This window comes from Vanellus vanellus (assembly GCF_965231255.1).
Source record: "Vanellus vanellus genome assembly, chromosome: 30".
In the NCBI taxonomy this organism is placed as follows: Eukaryota; Metazoa; Chordata; class Aves; order Charadriiformes; family Charadriidae; genus Vanellus; species Vanellus vanellus.
The window spans coordinates 1,383,585-1,410,013 of record NC_138935.1 but is presented as its reverse complement, the minus strand read 5'-3'; the positions used below and the strand labels follow the sequence as shown (position 1 = coordinate 1,410,013).

At 52.4% G+C, this 26,429-nt stretch overlaps 1 protein-coding gene and 1 long non-coding RNA gene across 2 annotated transcripts; one reads left to right on the top strand and one right to left on the bottom strand.

Moving 5' to 3' along the window:
• Window positions 1–1,700: 1,700 nt before the first annotated feature.
• Window positions 1,701–26,371, top strand: GMIP (GEM interacting protein). Its single transcript, XM_082496685.1, has 22 exons — window positions 1,701–1,984; window positions 3,357–3,494; window positions 13,789–13,882; window positions 13,966–14,041; window positions 14,896–14,965; window positions 15,577–15,702; window positions 16,012–16,076; window positions 16,510–16,620; window positions 16,869–16,949; window positions 17,623–17,811; window positions 17,931–18,068; window positions 18,520–18,710; window positions 19,220–19,341; window positions 19,593–19,679; window positions 19,806–19,904; window positions 19,990–20,129; window positions 20,366–20,554; window positions 20,632–20,769; window positions 20,876–21,072; window positions 22,093–22,387; window positions 23,941–24,052; window positions 24,554–26,371. The coding sequence occupies exons 1-22, from the start codon at window positions 1,759–1,761 to the stop codon at window positions 25,048–25,050; spliced, it is 3,381 nt and encodes a 1,126-aa protein (XP_082352811.1). The 5' UTR covers window positions 1,701–1,758; the 3' UTR covers window positions 25,051–26,371.
• LOC309682572 lies at window positions 13,792–14,288 on the bottom strand. Its single transcript, XR_014270133.1, has 3 exons — window positions 14,194–14,288; window positions 13,929–14,066; window positions 13,792–13,812 (listed from the first exon to the last, which is right to left on the bottom strand). It is a non-coding gene; the product is annotated as an uncharacterized lncRNA (long non-coding RNA).
• Window positions 26,372–26,429: the final 58 nt, after the last annotated feature.

The window sequence follows — 26,429 nt, the reverse complement described above, 5'->3', positions numbered from 1 at the left end:
TTCTAAACTGAAAGTTGCTCTTTTCTTGGTGGTTGTGGGGCAGAACTACAGGCCAAGGGAGGGAGACTGGGCAGTGGTGAAAAGGGAATCCGCCGGCACGGGCCAGCGCGGCTCTGCCGACATCATCGCCACCGCAAAGAGAAACAAGGGCGTCAGTTCCTCTTCTTGATTTTCTGGATTATTTTTCTTCCTTTCCCCCTCCCCCCGCCCCCCGTAATGCTTAGGAGCGCTCTTTAGACGAGAGCGTGAGACGGAGTCGCTCTTTTCTCGTAACTAATGAAGCCGGGCGATATGTGGGACGCCGAGAAGAGGAACCGTCGGCAAAGCGGCGCGTGGGCAGGAGTCGCTGCAGACGGGAGAACGAGGGGAGGCAGCGCCGGCAGATGGGAGAATCGTAGAGTGGGTTTTGGTTGGAAGAGACCTTTAAGGTCGTCGAGTCCAACTGCCGCTCCAGAAGATGCTCTGCCTGCTGAGCGACGGCGGCATTGCGCTTCGCGCTGGCTGCGAGGAGCAGAAAAGCCCTACAAACAGCCACAAACGTTATTTCTTCATCTCTAGTTCCGCCAGGGGCGAAAATCCGACCGACCGATGCGCTGCACGGCGCTGCTAAGAGGTTTAGCTCTGCTTCCACGCGTGGGGCTTCTTATTTATAGTTATAGGACACAGAGCAAAGGGCATTTAAGCGCTCGGGGCAGCATCTAAGCACCCTGTAGCGTAAATAATCAATTTCGGAGATATTTACTTTTTCAAACGCGCTACCTTACACTTGCGTGATTTTTGGCATTAAGTCTGTGCAATTTTCGCTTTACCTTTTCCCTGCGTCACACAACCTCCTTACAAAAGGCCTCGCTGTTCCGCAAAAAAAAAAATAATAAAAAAATGAAATACACTGGTTGCACGCGGAATCCCGCAGGCGCTTTGCGAGTTTCAGACAGCAGAGAGTTAACGAAAGCCGGGTAGGAGGATGGGTCTGATCCAGCAGATCACCCGGGAAGTGAGTAATTTCACAACTCCCGAGAGGAATGTGGAAAATCCACACAGCCTGACACCTGCCTGAGGTTGCAGACTCGTCCCACGCAGACTGCACGTAGCAGCAGAGGCACCACGGGCAGCCCGGCGGAGATTCGGAGATCCGGGAGCCCAGCGCACCGGGGACACCGGCAGCGGCTGGATTTTCTGGTCTCGCCAGCCAAACTGCGGCGGGACTTGGGATCGACGGAGAGGTTTCTCGGGAGAGGTGATGGCTTTCTCCCCGTCTGTGTTTTAGCTGAGGAAGGACAACGAAAGAGATGGAAGGCACTCTCTACACCTCGCCTAAACCGACGTCTTTACTTGCAGATAATGTTATGGGAAATAAGAGAGACCGATACGGGAACGCGGCGCTGTTGCATGGGGATATTCGGGGCTCGGTTTTGATCTCCCAGCCTTGCTAAGAAAAAAGTTTCCTAAACTTGGGTTTCCATGTGCTGGGAAGGATGTGAAGGAGAAACTCGGTAATTAAAACTTGTTTTGGTCATTTCTCAGAAAACAGGGCTTGCGACTCTGCTGAATTAGAAAATGAATAAATGCTGAGAGCGTGAGAACTCCCCCCCTGCCTTCCATTTTCTGCCCAGTGTTTTTCTTTGCCTCTCCGGCTGCTTTTGCAGAATGCCGCTTCGCCGCCTCCTTTCAACGGGGGGGAGCCGCGCTCACGGCTCTCCTCGGAGCCGCGCACCCACAAACACAGCCTGAGTCGAAGGGGAAGCTCCGCACCTCGCCATGAACGGGCCGGGAGCCCGGGAGAGCGCCGGTCCCGCTCGGACCGCAGGCGGACAGCCGGGGGGACACCTTCCGCCCGACACCCCCTGTCCGGCTGTTTCCATCCAGAGCCGCGGCGATCGCCCCGGCCCCCTGCACCCCACGGCCGGCGAGGTGCTCCGCATCACCGCACACCTGAGGAACATCGACGGGAAATTTCGGAACTTCCGCGAGCTCTTCCGAAAAGGTAAATATTTTTTAACCCACTTGTTTGCTTACAGAACAAGCAGATTGCGTTCAGCAGAAGGGATCCCGTCTCGTTCGTGCTGCATTATTTATTTAAAACAACGACAGCCCTCAGACAATTCAGAGTGGCTTCTCGCTGCGCGGATACTTAATTATGTAGACGTCTTTTCCTATAATGAATTGCATCAATAGATGAAATTTCAGAGCACTGAGCCCTCTAAGTGCACAGATTTCCTCCAAAAGCGATGCAAAAACCCTTCAAGTGCCACTGAAAGCACCTGCAGTTACTCACGAGTGAGTTAAAGGGGCTGGAAGAAAGGGTGCCTGTGACGACCCCGTTGGGAAAACCGGGATTCCTCACCGGGAAGGAGCCCAGATGTCACGAGTCGAGGAGAAGCACAAGCTGGCGAAAGCTCTGGGTGCCGGCGGGAGCCCAAGCGCGTGTCCCAGCCTGGAAACGGGCTCCAGCAGAAGTGCCGTGTATGTCACGCTGGCACTTTCCCCTCTCTCCTTTTTTCCTGGATAACCTCTGTCCTCGCGGGAGAGTCTCCAGGCTGGAGCCCGAGCAAAAAGACCTCAACCGAGAATTAAGAAAACGGTTATCACAGGCTCAGAGCCGCTCTGGGAACGCTGTGCAGCATGGCGGCGCTAACAAAATCCCTACTTGCTGGAAGAAGAAGCCTCCAGGAGGAGCGCCGCCCTCTCCGCCGAGGCACCCGGAGTTCCCCGTGATCCTGGTCTCCCCACCCACGGCCGCAAGCTGTAGCTCGAGGTCACGGCGACTGCCTTTCCCCGGGCACGCCGAACAAGTTGGGTTGGCCACGCTTCTGGAGCCAACCCCTAACTGCCACGGGGCTCTTCGCTTCGCGAGACGTTGGCTTTTAAGAGTCACCCAACAACGCCGGCTGCAGATGGAAATTCGATCTGCCTGGGCCGGTTCTTGCGCCGAGCATCCTTCCGAGTGCTCAGCTCGGGACCGCGTTTGTCCCTTGGGGCTTGGCCTTTGGGCGTAAAGGCACAATGATACAGGACGCTCCTGCAGCGGGAAGCGGGGACGTTCGTCGCTGGGGCTCAGGGAGTAGAACCCAGACAAAAGGCGGCGTGGAGCCTCACAGAGGGTCCTGGCCCTGGCGACTAAGGGCTGGGCAGTTTCCACGTCCGTCCCGTTGCTGCACGTGGGCTTCCTGCTTGCTTCGGTCTTCAGTGGTTTTTTTATTTTCTGTTTCGCGCAGAACTCGAGTCTTGAGGAACAGCGGGGTACCCGTACCGCTGTGCTGAAGCGCGTTCATCCCGGGAGAGGTGAGGATGAGAGTTTGCGCGTGCCAGAAAAATAAATAAATAATAATCGTAATCTTTCCCCTTCTTAATTTTAGGAGAAGTTATTTCAGCTCGTGTTGAAGCCAAACTGGCAGAGTTACTGCAAGCCATCTCCTCCTTCCTGAAGACGTACCCTGCTTTGACCGGGGACGCCATCCAGCCTGCCGTAGCGACCCTTATCGCCAACGTCAACGGTAAATCCATAACCTTTGTGAACCTAACGAGCGCTGTAGTTACTGCCCTCTGCTCAGCGGGGACGGAAAGCTTTCAACCGGGCTCAGCACAGACCCACGCGGGTGTCCGAGTGCCCCGAAAGCCCATCAGTACCGAAGCCGAGCAGAGGTCAGTGATCATCAAGGCTTATTCAAAGCCAGATCCCATCGTTAGGGAAGACGGTGCTTTTAAAATGCGTGGAAGCAAGATAAAGGCTTAGATACGAGAGCTTTTTATGAGCGCTGGCAAACTGCACACCTCTCTGTCTGTTTTGCACTAATAAAGACGCGTCGTGTTCGGAGGGTGAAGCCAAAGAACGGAAACGCGAGGCTCCGGGGAGCTCTTCTTGGCTTGGTCCTGCCCTTTGGGGCGAGCAGGCGTGTGTCAGGGCTTCTCTCGGCGCTGAGCTCCTGTGGAACCCCGTGCCAAATGTCTTCACGTGTTCGCTTGTCAGCGTGTGGCTCGGGAAGGGGCGGGGGGAGAATTAGTGTCCCACATAATGGTTGTTATAGGTGGCTTCCACAGCCCTGGGGGGGTTACGGTAGCGTCCTACGCTGCGCTGACTGTGGTCGGATGGTTTGAAGATGAGTCCTTAACGCTCTTTGTATCCGCATTTTGCACATTAGTTTCTTGGGAGCTCAAATATACTTAAGTCTAGTGGGAAATCCTCTCTTGAAAACTAGGCTCAGCCTCCTCGGAAGAAAAGCACGGTGGTTCCTGGCCTTCGTTTCGGGGGTCAGATGAGTTTCAAGAGGAAGCGCTGAATGTCCCGTCCCAATATTCTGTGCGTGAGCGGAGCCAGGACGGGCACGAGGCTCTCGGCGGGGAGCTGGAAGGAAGGAAAGTGCCCTGACCACACCACCGCTTTCACTCCCCGCGTTCTTCCCTCCCCTGCCTTCAAAAGACTTGCCGGTGTGAAAATATATTTGCCTTATAAAATAGCAGCGGTGACGTAAAGGGAAGTTTAATGAGGCTTCATAGGGGGTGGTCACCGGGCGCTGCAGTAACCTGCCATTGTGCTTCGTCTAAAATAGCAATTTGAAAATAAAGTCCCGGCTGAGAAACGCAGGAGGAGTCTGCGGGCTGCGGCGCCGCAAGGTTTTAAAAGTTTTACCATCTCTGCTTTTAGCCAAAAAAACCAAACCCCAACCAAAAAAGGACGTACTCATTCAGCAAGAATGTCTAGGAAACAGGCTGATGAGACCGGGAATTGGGATCCCGAGTTGCGTTTCTGGTAAACGAGGAGCCACACCCCTTGCTTTGTGTTAGCTTTTATTAGCCTTTTTTTTAACATGTAATTAATCAGAGGGGTGTTGCTGTACGATGTTGCAATCCTTTTGGCTATAAATGCCTTCACAGTAGAAAAACACTTTCTATAGCACTGATCTGTAAATAAAGCATTTTGCAAACAGGGTACGGTACTTGGGCTGATGCTAAACATAGCTGTCATTCGACCGATGGAAGCCACAGAACTGAGGCGCGGGCCAGGGGAGATTTGCCCGGGAGAAACTCATCACGCTGCCCCCTCCGCCGACGCCAGCGGCGCTTCGCCGGCGTTACGCGTCCCCACTCTCCTGCTCGCTTCTAAAAACCAACCGTTGCCTCCAGAACCTGAGCAGAAACTGCCCCACGCGCCGCATTCGCTTGAGCCCGAAACGCTCGACACCGAAGCAGTAACTCTGAGATGCTGGGATTTCTTTGTTTTTTAAATTAGCGGCAGAAAGGCCAGCTGGATCCTACCTCTGGCTGTAGTCAGGGGGACAGAAGAGCCCGCGGATTTGCCTGCCCTGAAGTCTGTGGCATAACAGCCAGCAGGAATTTCGCAGGAGAAACTCAGCGGCGTTATTGGAGTCTCCAGCAGGTGTCAAGGAAAGGGGAACGGTGGTTTTTTGGGAGTCCAGGGCCACAAGCGTAGCTTTTCGTTGCAGGAGAAAAGGTGGTTTATAAAATTATTCAGTATTTAGTGAAGAAAAAGCAATAGTTTCACCGCTGAGCACGAGTTTGTTTGTCGACTGTCATATTTTTGCTGTCGGTTTCTCTAATATTTGCAGAGGGGAAAAAGTTCACTTCAGTCTCTGCTCACTTCCGTCTACTATCTTCGAACAAACGTCTTCCGTTTCCCAGAGCACAGTTCCATCATTAAATCACCACCAGCATCCCTAAACCGCAGGCAAAACTCACCAGTTTGGAGGACGGCAGCGCTAGCTCCGCGCTCGCAGCCAGCAAACCCGACTGCCGACGAGCCGCAGCCCAACGCGAGGGGTGTTCGGAACCAAAGCCTTTACATCCCCATCTACTGCCTGGAGAACGCTCCCAGGCTGAAAAACACCGTGACGCAAACGATAGCTGTCCGTCCGTCCGTCCGTCCGCCCCCCCCCCCACCTCGCTCGTCAAAAACTTACAGGGCTCGTTTTGATTTAAGAACCAAAAGCCTCAAACGTTTGGATGTCGGTTTTGCCGAGCTGCGCTGGAGAAGGGCTGAGGTCTGCGTTACAGCCCCGCGCCGGCGAGGGGAGCGGAGGGACGGCGGCTCAGGCAAGGACCACCGCTTGAGACGCTCGTCCTTCCCCCTCTTCCGTCCCCAGTTGTGACCCAGTAGCCCTTTCCCCGCACCGCCAGCAGTTTCTCAGTGGTTTATTCAGGTTATTTGGAAGCACGGGTGTTTCTTAGGAAGCAGAGAACGCTCTCCGGGTGGAAAAACTGAGGCTGCTGCGAGAGGTGGAGGCGCCGAAGGCAGAAGGGCTCCGAAACGGTCCCTTCTTTGCTGTTTACCAAGAGACATCGGGGTTATGCAAATGGCGTGATCACACAAACGTACGCCGCAGTTTCCTTACACGGAAGCGTGTCTGCAGGAAGCAGATCTGGCGACAGCAGCCGCACTCACCGACGGGCACTTCTGCCGGTTATTTTGGGCAGGTCTTCTTCACACGCAGCTATCATGGGCCTCCGGATAATTTCTTCACGTCTGATCTGACCAAGAATTTGGTTGTCTGTTGGTTTTTTGTTTTTTTTTTTCCACTTAATTCAGCTGTGACTCAAAGCTGGGTAATTTGGGATTCTGCTGCTTTCAGACCAAAACACTGAAGATTCGGCCATGGAAGACCCAGAACCGAGTGGTATGTGATGGCATTTGAAACAAACTTTTATACCGCTTGTACCGTAAGCTTTGGGGTCGCGGTAGGACAGATGACGCAGATCAGGCTGTCGGTCACCTCGGAAATACGGGTGCTAGAAAACAGCTGTAAGTTCCTCTAACCCGGGTTTCCATGAAGATCGTAGAACGGTTTGGGTTGGAAGGGACCTTAAAGACCAACCGGCTCCAACCCCCTGCCCTGGGCAGGGACACCTTCCACTAGACCGGGTTGCTCAGTGTCCCACCCCGGCTGTTCAGTTCTCTGACAGATTAAATTATTTGACGCGTTTGGACTGGACAGTGACTTATCGAAGAGGAAAGGATGCAAACCCCCTCTTCTGGGAGGCAGAAGGTGTAGGGTTTTCTCTTAAGAGATTGGGAGTGCCCTATGCTGGTACTTGTGCATCATCAGCTCAAGTCCCTCCAACAAAAATAGCCTCTAAGTCCTTGTTCTCAAAGGTGACAACCTTAATTATGAACATAACCCGTTTGAATGGGAGTAACACTTACCAACCAAGCGTCTGAGGGGTCTCTGGGCCACCCGAGAGCACAAATCCTCCTCCCAGAGCCCCGTCTTCCACAGGGGCCAGGCACTGGCGCTTCGGAGGGGTGAAAAAAATCTCACTGGCTCTGTAATCAAGGAAACACAGCAGGCAACGTTAGTCCTTTCCCTGCTGTCACATTCAAATGCATCATTATCCTCACAGCTAGAAAATCCTTTGATTCAGCTTGCCTTTCGGCAGCTGGATCGCGTCATGACAGGCGGGGAGAGTTGGGGGGTCAGCCCGGAGAAGAGAAGGCTGCGGGGAGCCCTCCGAGCCCCTTCCAGTGCCTAAAGGGGCTCCGGGAGAGCTGGGGAGGGACTCTGGGTCAGGGAGGGGAGCCGTGGGACGAGGGGGGGCGGTTTGGCAGCGGCAGAGGGCAGATTTAGGGGAGACAGCGGGGGGAAATTCTTCCCCGTGAGGGCGGTGAGCCCCTGGCGCAGGGTGCCCCGAGGAGCTGTGGCTGCCCCATCCCTGGAGGGGTTCAAGGCCGGGTTGGACGGGGCTGGGGGCAACCTGGGCTGGGGGGAGGTGGCCCTGCCCGGGGCAGGGGGTGGCACTGGATGATCTCCAAGGTCCCTTCCAATGTAAACCATTCTATGATTCTATGTCTTTGTCATGAAAATCAAAAAAACGTCGGCTGACACAGTTTCTGTAGCTCGTGGTCACACACGGGGACGGCTAAAGGATGTCTCAGTGTCTTTGTTGAACTGAATAACCTGAGCTTGTTCACGTATTGTGAGACTCATTCTCTTCCCACCCTGGCCCTACAGAGCACTTTTGTGTCTTCTGCAGCGTCTGCACCACCCCTGGTCAGAACTAAGCTGTAACGCGCTCATCATCCGGCGTTGCGTGCAGAGGCGCACGCAGAGCCCGTTTCTGCCCCGTGTTCCCCTCCTGGCCGCAGGCAGGGCTCGCAGAGATCCTCCTTCCGCGGCGCTGCACGTCCCGCTCACATCAGGCATCTGCCCCGTGCGTCCACCTCTGCTTCTCAGGGCAGAGACTTCCAGCCTGGCCCTACGAGACCGGCACCTAATCTACAATCTTAGTCTCATCAAGCGCGTTTCCAGGAGGGGTGATGGTACCAGTCTGATCGTTTAATAAACCCACCAAAAAGCCGGGCTCTCTAGATCTCTCTAGAAACAGCCCTATACATCGATTAAAGATGTATTTTTTTAGGTTTGTCAGTGTAAACGGTTTTTAACGTGCCACCAAGAATCCCACCCAGACAGAACATGACATGACTGTAAAAGTCAAATGCCCTTGAGAAATCCAAGCGTGCCGTATCCACAGAGCTCCTCTTATCAACAAAACCTCATCTCTTAAGGAAGGTTTATTTGACAGCTCTTCTGCAAAACCAAAATGACTGCTATAAATGGCTTTGATCGCTCTCATTGTTTAGCCTAGACTCATCCTCCTGTTGCTAACCGGGAGGTCCTTTGACTGCTTTTCTAGCACTGGGAGCATCTGCTGTGCTTCTCTGCCAGTCTAAATTCTTCTTACCATCACCAACGTTTCCTTATTCTTAATATTTAGAGAAACAAGGAGCCAGAAATTTAATGTAGTTGTACTTTTCTTACTTAAAAAGCCAGGGTTATTGGGCAACTAAGTACCGCAGGGGGCTGCCATCTATCAAGACGAGTCTGTTTTACTAATATTTTCCTCTGAAGCCGGCAATCGCCTTATTCTTATTTTGCAAACTAATGCACCTGCCTTGGGTTTCTGCTGGAACGTTTGCTGCGTGCGCACCTCCTTTTTCATCGAATTGATGTATTAAGTGGAAATTCTCCTTCCTCCCCCCTCCAACATGATTCATTACTCCCCTCGTTAATACGTACTGCTGTTTAAGACATCTGACCTTTAGTGTTTCCAGTGTCAGTTGGGGGTGATCGCGCCCCTTTGGTGGCAGTTCCGACCTCCTCAAAAATTAGCTGATTTGTAAATTCACTTTTTTGCCAGATCCTCTGTTGCACTGAAGCAGGAAGAGAAGATGAGAAAACAGAGTGACAGATGGGAAGCGGTCTTGGTTTTGCAAAACCGTTGTCAAGGAACTCGGATAATTTTGTTCCAAAACTGTTATTCCTCAGAAAGACGGAGACGCTGCTCTAGGCAGGCGGAGCAGCGTCCTTTGCTGCCAGCCGCAATCAGCGTCTCGCTGAGGGGTGTCTTGGTTAAAGAGGGGGGATTTCACATTGCACGCGGGAGCGGCGGACAATTTGAGAATTTGACTTATCCGGCCTAATTTGGTTCGACCCGCGGCGTGGCTTGGCGAGCGGGGGATTTTACACAGACGCCGCTAAGAAGCGCGAGTCTTTTTATGCAGAAACGGGAGATTTGCCCCGGTGGAAAAATTCAGATGTTGTGTTGCAAAGTGCCACAGTGAGCGCAGAGAAGAGGAAGGCGCTACCGGGGACAGGCTTGCGATGCCGAGGTTTGGCAATGGTGCCATGCTGAGTTGGGGTTTTTAGACATTTACCTCATTTCACGGTAACTGCGGCTGAAGGGGAAGTGATGCTTCTGCTGAAGGGCAGAACAAGAGTTTCTCCTGCTAAAAATAATCCTCCTGTCTCTGCACGCCCACCGCTGTGGGAGCTGGCTCTCCCCATAACGGCAGCAGAGGAGAGCAGTGAGCTCTCCAGAAGGTAGATGATGGAGATGAGATGACTGGCTTGTCCATCATCCAAGGACTGCCCCGAGGAGCTGTGGCTGCCCCATCCCTGGAGGGGTTCAAGGCCGGGTTGGACGGGGCTTGGGGCAACCTGGGCTGGGGGGAGGTGGCCCTGCCCGGGGCAGGGGGTTGGAACTCGATGATCTTCAAGGTTCCTTCCAACCCAAACCATTCTATGGGGCAGAACTTGGCAGGACAGCTGGCCTGCTCTGGCGCGAGCGTTGGCCGTGCAGAGACGCTGTCCGTTAGGATGTGGGTCTAGTGCCGGTGCTGGAAAGGGTTGTTGCTGGGATTGTCTAAGATGAGTAAGGATACGCTCTCCTTCAAGAAACATAGACGGTTTTTAATCTCCAGAAGAGTGACTTTCTAGATCAGCCTTCCAGTTGTCAGTGGGTTGTCCGGTAAAGATAACTGGTTTTGAATCGAAGTGTCTGTTTGTAAATAAGGCCAAAGAGTCGTAGTGAATGGACAAAGGACTGAGCTGGAGTCTCTCCGAGCCTCTGGTCCTGCATCCCCATGCCGCAGCAGAGGCTCTGCTACCTGATCCTCGCTGGTAAAGACGAAGAGCTTTGAGGAGGGTCTGAAAGATGAATTGATGGATATTTACGGGAGCCTCTGCAGGGCCGCCAGGGACAGGAGCTCCATTTCCCTTCCAGTATGGGAAGACGCATACAGATGTCTACGTATTTAGCAAGTGGGCGATCAGGAGAGCACGGTTCATCAGGAAGGGACATCTTGAAGGTGTCCAACAGACGGCTGACCAATGACAGCTGTGACAATGACGAGCAACACATTTGAGGCAATTAATTTCCTTGATGAGATACAGATGAGGCACATGAATCATTTGGCCCAGACCTGCACGTGCCAAAAAGCCACTGGAAAGACTTCAGATAGAGGGGACAAAGGGGCTGCGTATGGGGCAGCACACGTTTAAACGCGCGAGCACGCAGCTAACATCGCCTACGGCGAGGCTAGGAAAACGTCCTGCGTCCAATTTTTCCACCTTCCCACCTTTATAATCTTGCATAGGATGCTATATGTTGTTGAAATGAAGCAAAAGACTCGTGAGAAGCTGTGGTTCTTGCCCATCTTGCGCTGCCTCACAATAGCTGCTTTCAAAAGCAGAACGTTTCGCTTTGCCCATCACCAGCGCTGCTCACGTTGAGTCACCTCTTCCTGTTGTACAACCCTCCGCTCGCGGTAAACAAGGGAAATTAAAGATGCCCGCCCGCTCAAAGCGCCAAGAGCGGTTGGGCTTCAAATTAAATTAGTAATGCCTCGGGTTTGTTACGTCTTGGGTCATGAACAACTTGTGTCTCTCCCCTAAAAGCCAGAGTGAGACGTCTCAGGTCGCCCACCGAGCGCGAAGCGGCGATTTATCAGGGTTAAGCAGGACAGGTGCTGGGTTCAGTTTGCAGCTCTCTATCAGCGTCGTCGGCGCTTCTACATCCCTTCCGCAGGTCCCCCGAGCGTGGCAGGCCGTTCTGAGCGGGTCCTTGCAGCTCCTTCAGGCTTCAGTGGTTTATGGTTAAAGAAAAAAAACCCCACAAGCGTGTCTTCACACAGTTTCAGTGTCTCATTTCACTTTGGAGTAAAACGTTCAGAAAACTTTTAAAGAGCAAGGCCGGCATAAATCTTAGTTATTTGCTCAGCAAAGCTCGGAGCGTTCCCAGCTCGTTTCTCGGTGCGGAAGGGAGCGCAGCGTCCGGCCCACGGCGCTCAGCGCTGACTGGGAGTGGAAGCATGGCTTTGGCGTCCCACCCAGCCTTCTTCACCGTTACTTCTATTTTTAAGCTGAAAACGGGCTCAGATGTTCACAGTTTGGACACTGTAACTACACGATTGTCAGAGAGCACTTTTGTTTGACACCAAAGAGATTTGTGGGAAAAAAAATCCCTCATTTTGCCTTGACTTTCTCTTAATTGTACGTCCAAATACTTTCTCTGCATTGTTTGTCAACTTTATATAGTTAAAAACACCCATACGCATACACACATGCTCACAGTCGCCCTTATTATCACTCCAGACAAGCCAGTCTTGTGCTTTTCCGCCCCAGTTTGGCTGGACAGGTGGAGGATGACCAGGATGGTGCTGGTCCCCGGCAGATGCCCAGTAGCCGGGTGCTGGGAGTGTCCTGGAGTCACCGGCTCCACAAGTTGGGGTCAGCAATGGTGCGATGCTGTCCGTAGGCTTAACAGCAGGCCGGCTCCTCTCCAAAACCTGACTTGGGAAAAAAAATTAATAATAATAATAATAAAAAAAGTATTTGTCAGGACTGAGACAAGGCCCAGGAGTAGCCACAACTAAAGGAGACACAAACTGACTTTTCTAACCGAGCGCCATTTGGGCGACTTGCTGCTCGCTGTCAAAAACTCCGCTATCAGTGAAGCGACTCTAGATTTAGATCAACCACATCCTGTTTCCTGGAATGTCAAAAGGACAAAGAAGAGTGAAGTCGTCTTTTGTTTTTACCAATTGTGCCCAGTTTCATATTTTAAAACTTTTTCTATTTTTTTTTTTTTTTTACTTTTTTTTTTCCCCCTGCAGCAACTTTGAGCCCGAGTCAATTTGAGTTCCAGCCCTCAGTGCCAAACGCGTGACTGAGCGGAAAGTGAGACTGACGGCCCCAATCAGCCCTTGCGAAAGGCGGGTGCTCCCCTCTGCCCCTCGGAACGCCCTTCGAGAAGGGCGGCAGGAGAGCGTTGCCCCTCAAGGGGGAACAAGCCCAGTTTATATTTTGCGTGCCCCAAAATTTCTGCCCGCTGGGGACGACGCAGGATTTCATCACGTAGACGATCTCCATCAATAAGCACATGTAACATTGAGAAACAGCCCCTGCACGCAAAACATTGCGACACACACACGCACACACCTCGTGCAACCGCGGCAATGGCTGCTGTCGCCTCCGCGCGTGGTTCTGCCGACGCGCACACCGGTTCGGTGGAGGTGCAGGGCACGCCGCCGCGTCCCGTCAGCCCCTCCAGCAGGTCTGGGAGCACCGGGCCAAGGACGGTGCCAGGAGTTTGGCTCAGAGGGGTTATCATAAAGGTTTCCACGCGGGTTTCCCAGCTGATCTCAGATCTGATTGCAAACTCTGATGTCTCTCCTGGACAGCCCCAGGCTCGTTTTCTGGGGGTTCTGCCCAAGGAACTTTGAATTTACCAAGCCTGAAGTTTTCTTTTGAACCCCATCTCACTCTCAGCCCCACCTCGCTGTGCTTTGCCAGAGCATCACGGTGTCTCCCTTCCCCGTGAACCTGCGCAGGACAGCAGGGCTCAGCCACGCTCCCAGGCACCTCTCGAAACCACCCTTCAACCTCAGGGAGCTTTGGGTTAGGTTCTCCAGTGAACCACAGAATGGTTTGGGCTGGAAGGACCTTTGAAAGCCATCGAGTCCACCCCCTGCCCCGGGCAGGGCCACCTCCCCCCAGCCCAGGTTGCCCCCAGCCCCGTCCAACCCGGCCTTGAACCCCTCCAGGGATGGGGCAGCCACAGCTCCTCGGGGCACCCTGCGCCAGGGGCTCACCGCCCTCACGGGGAAGAATTTCTCCCCAGTGTCTCCCCTAAATCTGCCCTCTGCCGGTGCCAAACCGCCCCCCCTCGTCCCACGGCTCCCCTCCCTGACCCAGAGTCCCTCCCCAGCTCTCCCGGAGCCCCTTTAGGCACTGGAAGGGGCTCGGAGGGCTCCCCGCAGCCTTCTCTTCTCCGGGCTGACCCCCCCACCTCTCCCCGCCTGCCCTCCCAGCAGAGGGGCTCCAGCCCTCCCAGCATCTCTGGTGCCCCCTCCGGCCCCGCTCCACCAGCTCCGTGTCCTTCTGCTGTGGGCACCCCCCGAGCTGGAGGCAGCACTGCACTGCGGGGGGGTCTCCCCAGAGCAGAGCAGAGCGCAGCAGAGGGGCAGAATCAGTGAAACGATTTCTTCTCCAACTGCAGGTCTCGACAATCAAGAGAAGACACCTGAAAATAGGAAGCGGTACAGTGAGATATTCCGGAGCCTGGATGCCATAGAAATCTCCATTGGAAATGCGTACGTAGAGAAATAGGGCAGAGCTCGTTTTCTGGGTCTTTGCAACCTTAATTTATTTAATTGCGTTCTTTTTCATTATACAGGACAGTTGATATGTTCATTGGTGATGCTGACAGCACTGACGACCCAGACCCGACTGCAGAAAGAGAGGTCGTTCCGGTAGGCAAATCATGAGATCCCTTTCCTTAAATAAATTATCAATGCCCAAAGTGCATGAGCCTATGTTATTAAATTCTGTGTTATTAAAATTGGGGTTTGGGTGGTCATCTGAAAAAAAAACAAACAAACAACCCCCAAACCAACCTACTTACAGCTCTTGAATAGACAGGAAAGAACTGTACAACACTCGATTGTAGCAGCAACAGAGGTGGCAACAGAGCAGATGAAGTTCAGCGGAATCATTCAGGCATTTACTGCTTGGATTTATATTTTCCTGAAAGTTCTGCATGCTAAGAAAAAGATCAAACAAGACAGCAAGCACGAAATACTTTTGAGAGTCGTGCATCAAAAATCTTTAAAATTTTGGTCTTACGAAACAGAAGTCCTTTAAAATAGAACTTATTGTTTTTCACTTGCTTTGGGCAGCATGGGACTTTTGGGGGTAATCAGCCTTATTTCACGCTTTTCTGTGTAAACAAAGGGGCCGGGAACTTAATTTTTCTCTGACAGCCACTGTTCTCCTGCACTATTATCCCATGAGCTACACTTAAAAGTAAAGATCAAATATTGTGTGATTTACAGCAGAATAAGAGCTGCCGGCATTCAGTCGCACAGCCCTTTTCCAGCCCCGATCTCTGCCTTCCTGATGCGTTTCCTCCGCGTTTCTGTCTGCGGTGGACCTTCCTGCCAGGCTGCCTGCCCTCTGTCAAATCTCAGGCTATTTTAACTGCATTGCCTCACTTAGCTAAGCGAAATCCCGGCCGGCCTTTTCGAAAAATCCTCCCAAATTTCTCAAGACTTATTTTTCTTTCACCGTTTTCCTCCCTTTTTTTTTTTTCTTCCCTTCACCCCAGGAACAGTTGAGCGAAAGTTTCTGCAAGAGCAAAACCAGTCCAGAGAGGCAAGTGCAGGGAGACATAACAGGTAACATTGCTAATTAAAAATCAGAGGTGATACGAGAACACTTAATCACCTGACAACCGTCCCAGCAGCCTGCTAATGACAGGCGTGAAAAATACCAGTGTCTCTGCTGCCATCAGCCCTTTAAAATACAACTTAACTTTTTTTCACTTGTTTTGGGCTGTATGGGACTTTCAGGGGATAAAAAATATATATATATATATTTCTAAGCTGCTTTCTCACAGATTTCAGCTCGAAATGCTGTTTAGATTTGCTCACTGCAGTGTGATGAGTCTGCATTAGGTTCCACCAAGGAACGAGAATCCTTCCTGCAACTCCCCAGTAACCCATTGGTCCTTCACTTTTGGATTTAAAAAAAAAAAATAAGCAAAAATATTTTAATTAAAAGTGGAGGGCAGAGGAATACGTGTCTAAATTACCCGGAACTTGCGCGGTTCCGCAAGCAGGACTGCACGGGGGCGCCGTGAAGCAGATCATAGTGACGTTGTTCAGCACGAGACCTTTTTTGTGGCTGTTTCGCAGCACCAACTCTTGAGACTCCAATTTTGCCACACTTAGGACAGCCTCTGCCCCTCAGCCAGAGCCGTTCCGAACCTGGATTTATTCTGTTGCAGTTCAGGAGGCAGACGAAATGCTGATAAAATGCGAAGGTGGCATCGACGCAGCCCTGGAATATGCCAAAATGTGGTGTAAATACGTCAAAGAGCTGCTCAGCTGGATTGAAAAACGACTGAGCTACGGTGAGTCTGTGCACAGACCCAGCTGGGAACCCGTGAACTTTTTCGTAGCTTTTTTCTTTAAAAAAAAGCAAACCAACCAACCAACACCAAACAATCATAGCCAAGACCACACAGTTGCAAGCAAAAGTACAGCAGCGAGACACCGGGCAAACACCAACCCTTTTAGTTGCTTTTGCCTGAAAATAAAGACACGGAGTCGGAATTTCTTCTTCTCTGATTGATCCTCATTGACCAGAGCGACCTCTGGCTTTGACAAACCCTCCTCTGCGACCGCAAATCCGGTGTCTATTCCACTCTGCCCTTTTACAGAGACAGAGTTTGCCAAAGGGATGGTGAAGATAGCGGAAGCGGGACGAAACGCCATCTCCCAACAGGTACGGGGTCCGAGCGACGCTCCCGCTTCGCTGCGCCGCCTTCCCTTCGGAGGGACGGCTGGCCGCACGCGTCACCTGCTTGTAGAGCCCAGCTTAAATCCTACAGCAAATACACCTCCAAAAACCTTCCTAAAACTCTCCGTATTGGACCAGTTCCTTTCTTCTTCTGTTGGCTTATAACACGGAGCCATCAATTGGAAAATGAGCTAGAAGGATGGACCAGCGAGGAGCCTGTGCAATACTGCCCAGCATAAAGGCTCTTCTGCTTCCAGCATCCTTCTGCGTGGTCAGAAATAACTCCCCGCATTTAACCCGTGTAGACACCCGCCTTTCTCTAACAGATCTCGGTCATAGCTACCCAAAAGCTCTTCAATTTAGGAAAGCGGCGGTGATGATCCACCATTTTATATTGGCTTTTTTTTGGTTTCTGCAGCACAACATGCCTCTTCGGGCGCTCTATACCATGGTCCTGGAACACGACGTAAAGGTCGGGAATTCAGCCAGCGAGACTGCAGGACTGCTCCAGCAGAAGGAGTTCTACCAGGTACTGTATTTCGGCAGGGGCTACACAACTTTGCTGGAAAATTAGACGGGCGCATCAGAGGGACCTCATGAAGCCGTTTACCCCGGTCTGAGGGGGCGGAGGGGAAGAGAGAAGGAAACGCACACCAAGTTTAAGGGAAAAAGAGGCATTTTGCAGGGCTTGGCCTCTAACGTCGTGCCCTCACCCGTCGGATACTTTTTCCTGCCTCAGGAGGAACCGTTTCCGTCCTAACTCTTATTCCTCCGCAGCCTCTGTCGGCCAAGAAGAATGAAATTGAGAAGTGGAGGAAAGAATTCAAAGATCAATGGACAAAGGAGCAAAAGAGAATGGTAAGAGGTCAACAGATGGGCCCGACCTTTAGGCCACTCACGGCTCACAACGCCGAAAGCAAAATTTTACGAACAAGCAGTAACTAAATGACACAACGTGCATCCTCCTATTGAATAAAAGTACCTTTTGTAAGAGCGAGAGGCATTCCTGTGCCATCCCGCCCGTGCTACCCGCCAGATCCCATCACCCCCCCCTGCAGAGGCAGGCAGAGCGGGGATGTGGCCCGGGTTGGCACACGCTGGCACTGGGGGGGCTTCAGCGGAGGGGCATCCCCTGCCAAGGCCGGCCCTGCGCCCGCGACCCCTCGCCAAAGCCCAGCTGCGCGCGCTCTGCTGGCCGTCACCACCAGCCCCTTTCTCCAGGGATCCCTGCGGGGAGGAAGATGCTCCCGGGCACCTTGCAGAAGGTGATCCAGGATGGCCGGGTCTCTACTCAGCTGTAGAGGAAAGCCCTTGGAGCTCCTGAACTTTGGGAGGAGGGGGACAAAGAATACCGATGTCCATTTGAACCACAATGTCCATTTGAACCACAAAGTCCATTTGAACCACAAAGTCCATTTGAACCACAAAGTCCATTTGAACCAAGAGACAGGCGCTTTCCTTATAAGCAGAGCTACTTGTTCCTCCCACTGCCTCACCGGGTTTCCTAAATCTGTTCCTTCTGCCATTCAAGAACGAGTCTTTGTCGTCCCTGCGCAAGTCCCGCCTGCAATACCTACAGCGCTGCGAGGAGCTGGAGAAAGCAAAGCAACTGAGCGCCAAGGCGGAGGACGAATACCAGAGCGCAGCCACCACCAACCCCGGCAGCGCCAACAAGCAGCTGGAGAAGCGACGCCGTTCTTGCGAGGAGGCACAAGCCAAGGTGATGAGTTCAGACCAGGCTGCTGCTGTTCCCAGCCATCCCACGCGCCGCGCGGCGGCATCTTCCCACCCATCCTGGTTGACTTTCTCCTCCTCTGCTCCGTTTCTGGTGGCGCACAGGTTCAGGAAACAGAAGCTTTGTACAAGATGTGCATCAACGATGCCAACTTTCGGCGACAAGAACTGGAGAAAGTACGGGCACGGATCATCTCCCATATTCGGAAGCTCATTTACCAAGGGGATGAGGTGCTGACGTGGGTACGTGTAGTCTTATCATTTCTCCTCTAATCCTCATTTCAGGGAAACGGCTGTTTGGGATAAAGACCTCCTCAACCTTTCTGGGTTGAACCGCCCTATAACTGACCATTCTCAAGCAGTTGAAATTAGGGGAGCGCCCTGGACATTGCTTTGCTACCAACCTGCTACCAAAAAACCTCCCATATGTAATCACATTTTCAATTACCACTGCTTCGAGCACACAGATATCCCTAGAAAGAGTCTAGGGGGAAAAAAATCCTAGAACAAGAAACAGTGACAAATAATTTTTATCCAACCTGTTAAGTAGAACTATCACTAAGCGGAACTGCAGATAACCGAGTTTGGGGAATGAAGAACTGGAGACTGGTGAATGACTGTGAGGTCCAAGGGAGGAAAAAGCACCTGGGCTTTGACCAACAATGTTTTTGTTTTGTTTTCTTTCCCCTGTAAGGTCACTTTACGGATGTTCAAGCAGCGTCAGACTCAGTCAGAACAGATTCCAGTGGGATACCAGTACCTGTCCGAGGTCTGCAAGCCATACAAAGCGGGCGAGAAATACTTGGAATTCATTCAGGCTCTGCAGAAGAAAGACATTCACGTGGAAGTGTTTGAATTCGAGCCAGTCGCTTCCGGAGGGCAGAGGTAAAAAAAAAAAAAAAACAACTCGGAAAACTCCTAGCTGAAAGGTCAGAAATATGTATTGCACAGAACAAAAGAGAGGTTTAAAACACATTTATAGAGTCACTCGCAATGCTGCAGCGCCGTGATTGCTAATTACAGAAAAGCCCACGGCCTCAGATGTTGGGGTCTTTTCTCTCTGCGTCACTCTGCTAACGAAGAACGGATCTCTAAAGCTGTGCCTGGTGCCTCCTGCCGAGCACAGGAGCAACACCAGTGAAAGCGGCGCGGTGGTTTTGTACCACGTCCCTTCAGTTATTTCTATCATTTGGATCGCTCTTTTCTCACCTGGGTACTGTCTGATCTCTACATTTTTCCTATGGATAGAAGAGGTGAAATCACATTGAACAAGTTTGCTTGCCTAGTTTTGCGCAGGTCGTCTATTACAGTCTCCTTGAAAACTCAGCTTACGCCGGTAAGCTACCTCCGGGATGCAATATTGTCCGTTATTCTTCCCTGCAACCCCTTCTCAGGTCCCCTCCCAGCAGCAAAAAGAAGATGGCATTGTATTACACCGGACCCTCTTCCGCAGCAAAGGATGCGAGCACGCCAGAAGATACATCCAGAAAGCAGTTCTCCACAAACAGTGAACAGAGTAGGTTGAATTTAATGAAGACGACCCAATTTTCCTCTCAAGTCACTGCAGTTTAATTTAGATGAGGAGCCAAAGAGGTGGGAGAGGTTCTCGCATTGTTAGGGACGGGCTTAAGGTTTTGCTCAAGCTGGGAGAAAAATATTGACAGGGATTTATGGATTTTTCTTGGGAGCTTGGTTTGGTCTTCACCCCCGTGTGGAAGTAGCCCGAGAGCGCTCGGGGTGGTCTGTCACCGTATCCGCCTTCCGCAGGTGCGAACAAATCCCTCTGCAGCGACACGGAAAGCCTCGGTGGGAGCTGCGAATCCCGATCCCTGGACTCTCCCAATTCTAGCCCAGGTGAGAGGTGCAAAAATTCTTGCCTAATATTGCCCCCAAAACCTAAAACAGGAATAAAGCCTACACTGACCCACTCTGTGCATCGTGAGGATGATAACAGCTCTTTATATCTTCTCTCTTTTCAAGGAAACTCCAATAGGAAATTGTTGAAGGCTCCATCCACCGGCACCATGTCCTCCTCAGATGATTTTGAAGAGAGAGATTCCTTGCAGACTTTTGAAAATGGTGAGCCACACACATTTTTGTCTCACAAGGTGGAAACCGAGCTTACGTATCGGTTCCTTTTCACGCTTTAATGCTGTTTCTGCAGAAAACGGTACATCCCAGCAGCAGTTTAAGAACATCCTCCTCTCCAGCGCAGCGCAGACCCACCGGCTCCGGAAGCTGCGGGGACCGTCCAAGTGCAGGGAGTGCGACACCTTCATGGTCAGCGGCTTCGAGTGCGAGGAGGTGAGGGCTAGAAGATGTCATTGCAAATGTCGCTGAAGGTCTGCGGGAATGAGGGGCCCCTCTGCGTTACCCAAAGCCCTTGAGTAAGCCACCAGCTGCCACCTGCCCGAAAAAACTCTCTTGGGGTTGGTGGGACTTTGGTGGTTGAGGGAAGAGGAGAAGTCCTCCAAGTTCAGCCACTGCTGCAATGCCGGACCACAACCAGACCGTAACTCGGGTCGGTTCTGCCGTTTCAGTGCTGCCTGGCCTGCCACAAGAAGTGTCTGGAGAACCTGCTCGTCACCTGCGGCCACAAGAAGTTGCCCAACCGAGTACCTCTTTTTGGCATTGACTTCACGCAGGTTCCTCGGGATTTCCCAGAGGAGGTTCCCTTCATAGTGGTGAAATGCACCTCGGAAATTGAAGCCCGTGCCCTGGGCGTGCAGGTGAGTAGTCAGTTATTCATGCTCCAGTCTTCTCTCCATCTGAAACTCCTGACCTCTCCCCGCTCTGAACCATGCAGGGGATCTATCGGATAAGCGGATCCAAAGCCCGGGTAGAAAAGCTGTGCCAGGCGTTCGAGAATGGACGGAGCCTGGTGGAGCTCTCCGAGCACTCCCCCCACGACATCACTGGCGTCCTGAAGCATTTCCTGAAGGAAGTGGGTACCACATCTCTGCCGGGAGGGCAGTTCTCAGCCGACCACATTCCTCGGTGTGGGATCGGCAGGATGAAGTAACGTGCTGTTTCCTCCTCTCTCGCCACAGCTTTCGGCACCGGTGCTGCTGCCCCAACTCTATAATGATCTCATTGCGCTTGCCAAAGATTTGCAAAAACCTGGGGAGGAAAAGTTGGACTGTGCAGGCTTCCCTTCAGATCCCATCCAGAGCATGAAGGACTTGCTGAGCAAATTGCCTGGAAGCAACTACAACACTCTGCGGCACCTCGTTGCACACTTGTACAGGTGAGGAGCGTGCCGGTTGTCACGCTGGTTAGTGTCAGGTCCAACCACAGGAGATCATAGAACCACACAACGGTTTGGGTGGGAAGGGACCTTCAAGCCACCCCAGTGCCACCCCCTGCCCCGGGCAGGGCCACCTCCCCCCAGCCCAGGTTGGGGCAATTAAGGGACAGTATTAATGGCTGAGAAGGACCAGAAGGTCCTCACTGGTAATGCTTCACAGTTGAAGTGCAGAGCAAGAGGTCAAGGGATAACATCAGCCAGGCCCCTTTCACCCAGCTCTGAATGCAGGTCACAAGAATCCCCGAATCCCAGAGGGGTGGGGGTGGGAAGGGCCCTCCGGAGCTGCCCCAGCGCCACCCCCCGCCAGAGCAGGGGCACCTCCGGCCGTGGCACAGGACACCTCCAGGCGGGTTTGGAATGGCTCCGCAGCGGGAGACTCCCCCCCCTCTCGGGGCAGCTGTGCCAGTGCTCTGCCGCCCGCACGGGAGAGAAGTCCCTCCGCAGGTTGAGATGGGACTGCCCATGGTCACGGTTGTGCCCGGTCCCTCTCCTCCCGGCACTGGGCACCGCTGGAAGAAGGCCGTTCCCACCCCCGGCACCCTCCCTCCCGTTACGGATGGATGAGATCCCCCCTCAGCCTTCCCTCCTCCCCCCCGAAAAGCCCCGATTCCCTCAGCCCTTCCCCATAACAAAGACGCTCCGGTCCCCTCCTCATCTCCGCAGCCCTTTGCTGGAGCCTCTCCAGCAGTTCCCTGTCCTTCTCCACCCGGGGAGCCCCGAACTGGCCACAGCGCTCCAGCTGCAGCTATTCTCGTTAGGGTGCACCATCCAGACAGATCCAGGCAACTTCTGAGATCGTTCTCCAGAGTTTCCATGCACAGCCCAGAGCTCTGCTCCCTGTAAAAGACGGGGTTTCTCCTTCCGCTGGGAAACGGAGGTTTTGGTGCGTTCCATCTGTGTACTCGGCGCATCCGGGTTGAGAGCTGGGAAGCCCCTAACAGTCCTGTTTCCCTTCCCCAGGGTGGCAGAGAAATACGAAGAGAACAAGATGTCCCCAAACAACCTGGGCATAGTATTTGGGCCAACCCTGATCCGGCCAGGCTCAGGGAACGACGTCTCAATGTCATGCCTTGTTGACTCTGGGTATCAAGCCCAGATTGTGGAGTTTCTCATTCAGAACTACGAAAGGGTGTTTGGGATGGATGACCTGCCTTCATCCCTATCCCTTGGATGCGAGAACCCTTCGCAAGAAGCATCGACAGAAAAGGATGAAGGACCTCAGAGCCCAAACGCAACCCAGAATATAACTCTAGAGGTAGAGCTCCCAGACACTGAGCTGGGCTTACTGACCCTGCTGTAGAGACAGGAAGGTGGGCTAGCAATTAAAGACAACTTTTTTTTTTTTTCCCCCCCCGGATAACAAAACCATTTCCTATCAGAGGGTTATTCCAAGAGGAAGGAGCAGAGAGCCTGTTGCACGTGGAATGGGAGAACCAGAAAAAAATTATAAGCTACAGATCACTCAGCAGCTTCTCAGGCCCTTCTGGATGTTGGGTTTGCTCCATGTTTTAGGTCTCAGTCATCCCGAAAAAAACCGTGGGGTTCTCCATACTAAATCGCTTGAGACACTGCTGTTTCTCTGTGTAAGCAGCTCTACAGCTTTAGGAGCAGCAACGTGCACTTAAGACCCAACGGTACGGCCCTACAGGGCTCTGCTGCACCCCTGAGCAGCGGCCGTGGACCCCGGTTTTTCCACCCCCAGCTACCGAGCATTCCGCGTTCTTCCCGAGCTCCACAGCTCTTTCCTCACAACATTTCACAGCACTTTAAAAAACACAAACGGGGACAGCATCCCTGAGCTGGGACCTGGTGATGGTTCCTCCCCCCCCCTTTCGCAGTTGTTTGATGAGCAAGGAAGAGGAAATGGCTTTCCTAAAGTTAAGCCAAAGGGAGCGAGATCCGGGTCTGGGGATCCTCTGCCTCCTGCTTCTGAGTCATGGGTGCTTATGTGCAAGCCCGCGTGTCTGCAGTGACCACATCCGTGCCTGACACGCAGTAACGCTGCTTTCTCTATGTGTCCAGCTCACTGAGGAAGCGGAAATTAGAAAAACTGCGATTGCAGTCGAAATAAAATCGGCAGGGTAGGCACAGCTCACTTCTTGGGTGCAGAAATCCTACAGGATTAGTAAACCTTCACCAAAACCACTTCGATACACACACAACTATCGCCTTTGACAATTTCCAAAGCCATTTTTAAGCTGCTTCCGCAGCGTGACCGAGTTCCGCAGAAGGTGCTGCAAACCCGTCAAAAGGGGAGATGCTTCTAAAGGCACTCTCTTTCGGCTGTTAATAAAACTGCCCTCTGGAGCCCCTGCCCCGCTGACCCGATCCTTGGGCAAACCCACACTTGTTCCACACCAACTACGACTCCCCGGCACTCCTATGTCCTCCCGTTTGCATTTGACAATAATTACCGTGCTCCAGTTAATGGCTTGGTTGCTGCCATTTCCCCTTTTTGTTCCGGAACGGGCTGCTTCGGTGTCCCGCGGGACACGGGAATCGGTCTCAGCACACTGCTGCTCTGCTGAAAGCAGCGGCTGCTTTCCGGGGTGAGTTTTGGGGCAGTTGCGGCACGGATGCTGGAGCTGGCGGGTCTTGAACCATGATTTCTTCTCATGGCCCTGCCCTGTGACCTTCCGCAAGCTCCCTCCCCATTCCCCCGAGCGTTACAGATAATTTAAGAGAAATCGAGGCACTCTCAGCTCACGCAGTCACCTCCACTAACAGCATTTGGGGTGCAGTGGGAATTGATGGTATCTTCATGCCAAATAAGAGTCCCCTGTAAACACTCATGGCTTTTTCCAACAGAATTTCTCCTCCAAGCACAGTTTAAACGCGTCCGATAACTCGTCTTCCAGGGAAGCCATCAATGAGCTGACTCTGGAGGGAGCCCACAGTCCGTTAAGCGCGGATGCCCTAGGTAAATAAAGCGGCGGTTGCGATGCTGTTACAGGTCGTCTCCCACCGCGTTTGCTGGGTTTCGCACCTCCTGCCCTCCTCTACATCACGCAGCGGAGAGAGCGCAGCTGTGGGCCCTCCCGGGCATCGCTGCTCAGTTTTGGGGCAGCCAATCTCTCGCAGAGCAACCGCCAGGCGGAGGGCGCGAAAGCACTTTTGCCGCTCTTCTCCCAAAGGGCTTTTCCCTGCCGCTGCCTCAGCTCCCCAGCCCGGTCACCCGGCTTTAATGCATCGAGGACAGCTTTAAGAATATAAGCCCGATTCGTATCTTATACCTCTTTCGAGTGTGTATCTTGCGATCGCTCCCGATCAACGAAGCTGTTAGAGGGAGGAGGTTTCAGCCTGTTAATGTCAGAGGGTCGTCAGCGCCTTTTCTAACAGGAAAATAAGTCAGCAGCCAAAATTGTTTGTCGTAATAACCTTGTCTCACTGTTCTAAGATAACTGTTTAATTTTCTGTTCAGAGATGAATGCAAGTATTGGCTCTGAGCTGGAGGACCTGGAGGACTCTGTGCAGGAGAAGACAGACAGCGATTCGGACGCGGTCCCAGGGACACAGCCCAGGTGCCATTTCAGCCGACAGCCCGTAAAATATATTCGAGTACAGGCGAAAACAAAGCCAGTCATCCCCAAATCTTCCAGTTTGCCCTTGAGGACTACCACGTTAGCCAATGTGGCAACGGAGGCTGGTGCAGAAGGCAACCCGGCCGACAGCAGCTCCACGACCAAGGACGTCCCGGAGGAGAGCGTTAGGAGCAGGAACAGCTCGGCCGACACAAGCACGCTCAAGCAGCGCTCAGGAGGGAGACAGCAGCTCAAACATTTTGAGATCACACAGGAAACCGCCAGGATCGTCTCAAAGTTTAAAGTCGATGACATCTCTGCATCCCCTGAGCCCTCTCTGGAGGGCATGCGATCTACTGAGAAAGCAGAGGACCTCAACCCAGGGACGTACCTGTAGAAAAACCCCCGAGAGGAACCGCTAAGAGCAACGGAAAGGGAGAGAGGACTGAGATCCCAACACCTGCTGAACGAAGGAAGAGCGATGGGGTGAGAATACCATCCTATTCGTATTTCCCAGGCAGGCCGGAGAAAAGGCACCTGCGGTGAAGTACCCGGCAGGTTTCAGCTAACCCAGGATTTGCTTTTTATTCCTTAACAAACCCATGCAAGCGATAAGCAGCAAGCCCAATGGCTCCCTCTCTGGAACAAGCTTAGCATGAAGGACAACACAAGAAGTAGAGGAAACACGGATTACCCGGCTAGAACGATGTAGCCAGGAAGGAGGCAACAGCAATGTAGGACATTGGACAGAAAACGTTACGAAATGGTCATTTTCTGGCAACTGTAACAAGCACTGATTTTTGTCATTTTTATTTCACAGCATTTTTGAGTGTAATTCAGTTTTTGGATGTCATAGAAGAGGGTACGTGGGCAAAGCTTCTGCTGGTGTTGCTGGAGCTTCAACTTGTGAGTCAGCACGAGGGAAAAGACACTGCCGTACTCTGAGCCGGACCCCACTTCTGCAGAAAATGAATTCCGTTTCCCTCGAAGCACCGTGCGCTTCTGCAATACTTCCACGTGAAGCCACTGCTGCAGTGAAGGCAGCAAAGCCCCGAAGCCCCAGCAGATAAGAAGATTTTCTTGGGTCTAAGACCAGGTTGCTCCGACCCGCGGGGTCTCCGTCTCACCTGCATGTGGGTTACCCCGATGCTCCTTTCCGCCTCCCTCCAGCGGATTTTCTGTCCGCCAAATTTTAAGATGAGGAGAGGGAGGACTCTGTGCTATAGTGCCATCTCCTGACACACGCGTGGCTCCCTACGCTGCTCGCTCCCGGGGATAGATCCGCATTAGATGGGCAGCGTTGCAGGTTTCCTTGGCGTTGGGTTGTGTGTACAGCGTGACACCCAGACGACAACGTAAGAAATGCCACACTAAGGCAGATTTCAGGGATAACCACCCCCTGCAAAGACACTAGGACGGGTACGAAGACGCCAGAGCTAAATGCTAAAGGAAAAACATTACGCTTTACCCAAACGGCTCAGGAGGTGAAACAATCTGCTTTACAAATTTGTTTTGTCTCATCAAAAGACTGTCAAGAAACAGGACCAAAACATGAAGTTGTAAAAGAAACGCTAAGGACCTATTCTTAGTGTTTGTACAGTTCAGGTTAAAGAGAGTTTGCGCCTCTGAAGGAATGTATATTTGTTAATATAGCGCTTTGTATTGTTGAATACTAAATTATCTTCTCCTTCTGTAATAAATTACTGAGTGTTTTATTATACGCTTATCCTGTATTTGTTAAACGTGACTAGGGAAGCCTTCAGTAAACACTTACCC

Excerpts from the sequence above, each read along its gene's own strand:
- GMIP (XM_082496685.1), top strand. The coding sequence starts at position 1,759 with ATGAACGGGCCGGGAGCCCGGGAGAGCGCCGGTCCCGCTCGGACCGCA. Across the intron at positions 14,042-14,895 it reads CAGAAAGAGAGGTCGTTCCG|GAACAGTTGAGCGAAAGTTT; the intron begins GTAGGCAAATCA and ends CCTTCACCCCAG. Across the intron at positions 24,053-24,553 it reads GTTAAGCGCGGATGCCCTAG|AGATGAATGCAAGTATTGGC; the intron begins GTAAATAAAGCG and ends TTTTCTGTTCAG.